This window comes from Buceros rhinoceros, unplaced genomic scaffold (assembly GCF_000710305.1).
Source record: "Buceros rhinoceros silvestris isolate BGI_N320 unplaced genomic scaffold, ASM71030v1 scaffold3683, whole genome shotgun sequence".
In the NCBI taxonomy this organism is placed as follows: Eukaryota; Metazoa; Chordata; class Aves; order Bucerotiformes; family Bucerotidae; genus Buceros; species Buceros rhinoceros.
Genome location: NW_010404104.1, coordinates 74,197 through 80,306, shown reverse-complemented (window position 1 = coordinate 80,306; position 6,110 = coordinate 74,197). Strand labels below are relative to the sequence as shown.

The following is a 6,110-nucleotide window of genomic DNA, read 5'->3' as shown; positions in this document are numbered from 1 at the left end:
AGCAGGAATCCCTCTCCTGTGTGAAAGATCCAAGTTAGGAATAAAAAAGCAAGAGCAGCTGCTTGCTCTCCTTCAAGAAGCTATGCTAGAAAGAGAAAATTTGAAATGTTGCACATTCCTGGGCACAACATGGAGGAAAGAGATGAGTCTGTCAGGAAGATGTGACACTATGCCTCCTGTTAACGCACTGAAAATGTCCACATATTTTTGTCCTTCTAAGAGATAAGCTGCAGCAGTCTCATCAATAAGTTATGAGTGAATAAAGAAGGACACACGCTCTTCTCCATGGAAAACATTATCTGGATATTTTTGTACAGTCCATCTGAAGAGAAGGGAAGGAAAAGCAGCATTTCCAGTGCTAAAGAACTGAACTACGCTGAAAGCAAACAGGCTAGTCTACCAATGCACACCTGGTGAAGAAGAGATTTCTGAGCTATGACATAAATAACCGAAAAACTATTCCAGATTCAATATCAAGAAACTTCTACTGGTCCAAGCATGTTTGAGGTATCGCCACACACAGTACTGCAGCAATCTCAAATTGCTTTTCCCATTGTCTTTTCAACTTGTATAATAATAATCTCCCATATTAGTAAGTTTGGTGGTTTGTGACCTACGGTTTTATGCATTAGACATAGTACTGAACAGACCATTACTGATTGAGAAACTATATATTTCGATTCTATTACTGTTACAGGTTTTAATGCACGCAAATAAATTTTATTCATGTTTTTATTTTTTTCCCTCCAAAGTGGGAGTGATTCTTTTCCCCACCCCATTGCTATCTATCCAGGACTACGGTCAGGTATGTGTGAAATTAGTTCTGTATTTTGAAAACATTAATCTGGTACTTTTGCCATCATTTAGTCGCATGCTTTACTTTCTTCAACTTTTTTTCTTTTTGAACTCTTTTTTGTGTGACACTGGCCTACTAGCATCCCACTGTGACTGACAGATATGCATTTATAATCTATTTTTATTTAGGAATATTGTAACAATGACTACAAACATGCTATGTAGATCTCAAACTAAGGCTGCCTAGAGAGCCTGCTTAGCACAAGAGGGATTTAGACATTGCTTGTTGTCCTGGGTCCAACATGGTGGAACCGGATGCTCTTCTGTTGTCTGGCTTTCTTCCTCCCAGAGAGCTGTGATTTTCCTGAGCTTCCGGGAAGGAGGACACGCCTCTCCGGAATGAACTCATAAAAGGGGGTGTGTTGAGAGATTTGACGACATCTTGTTTTCCCCTCTACTGTCTACTGTCCTCTCTCTCTTGTCCGTGCTGCAGCTTTCTCAAATATGCCGCGCAGGACTCTTGAATCTTACGCCCCGGGACTGGAAACCTTTATCAAGGAGAGAAAGACACGTCCATGACCTGCTATTTCCCTGAAGCAGTAAAAGACTCCTTCTGCAGAACGGGTAGAACCTTTTCCGTTTCTGCCGATTCCCGGCAGGGGTGGTGTGTGAACTGTTTTGCTGTGACGGATTGACCCAGCGATACCCCTTATCTCTGCACGGATGAAGTAGGCATCAATGCGTGAGGGAATTTGAAGATATTCCCTTGGGACGCGACCAGGCCGGCCCGTGGTGCAGATGTGTGTGGGGGGGAGTCTGGGAAGAGCTATCCTTGGCAAAGAAGAGTTCTCTGCAGCCACTCCGAAGGAAAGAGGGACTATGTTTTATCCGCATGAAAGGTTTGCTTCAGGAGAAAGTTCTTATATCAAGAACTTTTTTCTCAGGTGAACGGACTGCACTCTTCCTTCCCCCTCCCCGGCGTGGCGAACCATTGTGGGAGGGGGAGTTTGTTTGTAAGCGGGGATCGTTTCAATCAGGAGATTTTATGTGTAATTGTATACTTTCATCTATTTGTCTATTAATTTCTCCCTTTATTTCTTTCTCTCCCTTTTCCAGTCCTGTTTAACTTTGAAAATTATTTTATTTTGGGGGCGTTTTACTATTAAACTTTTTCTGTTTCTATCCTTCATATATATAGTCTGTGTGTTATCATTTCCTTTGCCCAACTAAAGCCTTAATGAGCTCGTTAATGGGCTGATAAGCCATTAACAAGCATCGAAAGTTTTTCTTGCGTGTGGTTTGGCTGGTTTGCTTTTCCAGCCGACACACTATTTCATCGCATCCCTTTCGGTGGGAAACAGCTCCCCTTTTCAACCTGCAACACGTGTTATGAAAATACATAGCGGATACGTACATGGACAAATATGCGCAGAGACAATGCTTAAAGGATCTAACAGAAGTAGTTATGTTATCAATAGTGCATGTTCATATTTAATACTGGGAAGGAAAGGAAACACTTTTAGGACAATCGCAGCGTATGCTACCATCTTTATTCCAAGGCACTATAAGGCACATCCTTACTTTCACTTGAATCCATTCCTCTCATGATAGAGTTACAATGAAATCCTGTTTTTACAAATAATTCATTAATATGGCATGACTATTTTGGGAGTCAAAAGTGAAAACTGTTTCCTTTCTGCATGGGTAGACAAGCATGCTTTTCAGAGAACAGGCTTTTTTCCCAGCCTTCTGGATACTTGCAATTCAGCTCTTAAGGTCACCAGCATATACAGCAGGTTCCCAGGCATTTCAGCACTAAGGATTTGCCATATGAAAACAGTCATGAAGAATTTATATGTGAGCTAAAACAGATTTTACGCTATGTGTGCTGAATCTTCTCCTTAAATGCTCTCTATTAGGACACTTTTGCCTCCCTCATGCATCTTAGAAGCCTGGCTGGAGGACTGCAGGAGAGGCATTACCTTCTTGAACATTCTGGTGGAGTCTTCGCTTATCTGCATGAACCGCATGATCACGTTGTTCAGGTAGATATCGCTCAATGTTGCATGGTCTTTGCTTTCTCTTCTCACTTGGTTCAGAAGTAAGTACCAGCAATTCACTGGCGACAAGAGGTTCTGGTCTTTCCTAAGGAGGAGATACACACATGTATTACGTACAGAAGTGAAAAAGTTATCTTATTAACACTAACATCTCTGTGATGCTTGCACAGAGCTTGTTATGTCAAAATGACTGCTTATGAACAGTCTGTTAATCTGTTCTTGAAATACCTCGGGTCAAGCTTCAGATCACTTTTAAGACACACTATACAAATCCCATGAGGCATGCATAAAAAAAAAATTAAACCCCATAAGAATTCAGAACACTGCATGACACCTGAGAGTATAAAAAACATCCTGTCACAAAGTTTACAGTTGCTTACAGATGGAGTACGTGTAAATATACAAAATCAATAAAGGTCACTGCTGAAGGAATAACAGTAATTAATTTTTGACACTAGAAGTAAACAAGCACTGCAAGCACATCCCAAACCCTTCATGAGCAAAATTGCAGGTGTAGCCATTTTACTGCAATGGATTTGTATAACTGCTACAGAAGTAGAAGGAAATGTCACAAGCACACATATTCTGTGACCAGCATTCATAAATTCACAGCCCTCATGAATACACTGCTACTGCCAGTCCCAGATGGTTCAATTACAAGACAAACAGCAGGACCGGACTTTTTCCACAATGCTCCAGTTCTGAATTTCCTTGACTGACTTTTTTCATTGTAGGACCATTCCAATCTTCTAATGCTGCAAAGATGACTTCTCATTCCTTTTACACAGAGCAAAATAAAAATACATGTAGTTCAACAACTGTTTCACAGACAATAAAAACCTGTTTATAAAATTTGCTCATGATTTTATTGAAATTTTAATTCCAAGTTTGCCTTGCAACTCAAAGAGCAGCAAGTTTCTATGCCTCTTTTTTTTTTCCTCTTGTGCAGGGAGTCTGCTACACTCAGAAGGATCAAGCACATGAAGATAAAAGAGTCAGAGGTCATGGTGAATTGAGGGAGAAACTCCTTCAAGTCTTGGTATATTGTTCTAATAATTAACTATTTGCACTGTTAGAAATATGCCCTTTAATTCCTCTTCTAATTGTCTACCTTTAGCTTTCACCCTCAGAATCAAAGCAACAACGAATAGTTTACAGACAAAAGCCTTTTCTTCATTATCAGTGCTTTGCTTTGCTATGAATCAGAAGTGAGTTAAGGAAACTTCCCCATTTTGCTTCAGATGGACATCTTAACAGTGTTACTCACAGCAAGGAGCTTCAGGGTTTTATCAGCCAGGTCAGCCAACACGAGCACCCCTGAAGGGCCATGCTGATATCACTTGGTCGTCACTGCTACGGCATGTCCCAAAGCCAGTCCCACAGACCTTCCTGCCTCTTCTGGAAGGAATGGTGGGAACGGCACAGGGAACCACCAGTTAAAGTGACTTTTGCTGCAACTTCTCAAAGCAGTGAATTGCAGAACAAAGCCAGAGGCAGGACTCAAGTCATAACCCCTGTGCACATCTGCCAGTCTGGACTTAACATTTTTAAGAATGAGGAAAGATGTTTGTATGCACAAGGCAAAAAGATTTTGCCACAAGCTGAATAAAAGCCAGGATTCTCTCTGAAGTGGTGACATATGCAGTTGCTGGTTATTTCAGAAAATGATTGAGTCAGTTAACTGAATTTTAAGAAATATATATTACTGCTCTTTGAACTGTGCAAGCTGTATTTGGATTAACCTTTGCTTTACCAGATGTGTTTGGAGAAGACTCTTGTCCTGAAACAAAAGCTCTATCTGTTTCTCTCTAGCACAGCACTGACTGGACAGTGGAAAAAGGTACTTGTTTTTCAGTTTTACAAAACCAAAATAATGTTTTATACCCCTAAGCATAACAGGGCCAGCGAAACGCATTAATTAATCAGCTCAAGTCAGGAAAATAACCAGATGAGACTATGACAGCAAGTAATGCATTTGAAACACTTTTAAGAACATGCTGTACACACATTTTGCTAGATACTGCCTGACCACTTTTGTTTTACACGCAAGTTATATGCTGTGAAAGGGATACATTAAACGGTAAACAAGGCATAACAATTCACAGCATCTTCATTTCCAAGAATAAGAGGGGCCAAGAGGCAGCACAAGGTCACATGCAACAACAAATCAATATGGTTTTCTTTCATAATGACTTTTTTGCCAAAATTCTTGAGGTTTTTTTTTCTTTTGTAATGGTGATTGACCTTTATTTGAGACAGTGTCAACCCCACAGCTGCAACAGATCAGCACACAACTTTCAAGCCCTTTCGGAGCCCTGCATCTCTTAAAGATACTGGCTGTATTTTGAGTGGTTTAAATTCCACATGGTAGGCTAGGGAATAATATTTGTGCAGCTTACCTTTTAAGAAACTGAAACCACTTGTCAGAAGCTTACACGAATAACCACAGAGGGCCAAATCAACAAAGCAGTATTCAGGCACCCATCTACCTTCAACTGTAATGAGAACTGCTATGCTGCTAAGAGATGGGAATTTTCAATGTGCCTTTGAACCTGGGCACCACCTGGCAGTACTCAAAACTAGCAGAAGCTAACATGAGGGCAAGGGGGAAAGAAATCTCTCTTACTTGTACTGCTGATGATCCTTTGTACTTCTTGTTTTTGCCATGAACCTCTCTGCCAATTTTTCCAGGTTTCGGGAATACTCCATCTCTATTTCTGACTTCTTGCGGAAGAAATCCTGCAGATCCTGAAGAAGTTGCACTCTCATTTCAGTCTGCTGCTCCAGGCATTTCTGCTGCTCGACGAGTTGAGCTCGGATCTCTAATGAAAGAGGAACATATCCACTCAGGTCAGTGAAAGCAAATGAGAATTGAGTGTTACCAACCAAAATGACAAACACTCCATCATACTTCACTCTCACAGCTAAACCACTGGATGTGAATTTCAGGTCCTGGGGTGGGATGCAGCAGTGACAGCTCTCACTTCCACCACCACACACTTATGCCCGAGCATCCTCCCACCTGCTGTCTGTCTCACAAACAGCCCAGCTCTGCTGGGCTCTCATAAGCAGAAGACCTGCCTCCTCCTTCCTCTCCCGTCCACTTCCTGGTCTCTTGCATTAACACAACATTTCACTTGGAAAGATCTTGCAGGAAGTGGTGTGCAACTGTTTAAGCAGCTGCTCCTTCTGTTGCCCTGAAAAATGGCAGGATAAACAAGCACCCTTTGGGCTGGGACCAGCCTGCTGACTGCC

The 6,110-nt window shown here is 41.5% G+C and overlaps 1 protein-coding gene across 1 annotated transcript in view; it reads right to left on the bottom strand.

Annotated features, from left to right (window-relative positions):
* Window positions 1-5,673, bottom strand: part of SRGAP1 (SLIT-ROBO Rho GTPase activating protein 1) — a 70,397-nt gene extending 64,724 nt beyond the window's left edge. Inside the window, exons 1-2 of the mRNA XM_010133242.1 lie at window positions 5,482-5,673; window positions 2,778-2,940 (exon numbers count right to left, since the gene is read on the bottom strand). Coding sequence (XP_010131544.1) covers window positions 2,778-2,940; window positions 5,482-5,624 — 306 coding nt within the window. The 5' untranslated portion in view covers window positions 5,625-5,673. The remainder of the gene's footprint in view (window positions 1-2,777; window positions 2,941-5,481) is intronic.
* Between the last annotated feature and the right edge of the window lie 437 nt (window positions 5,674-6,110).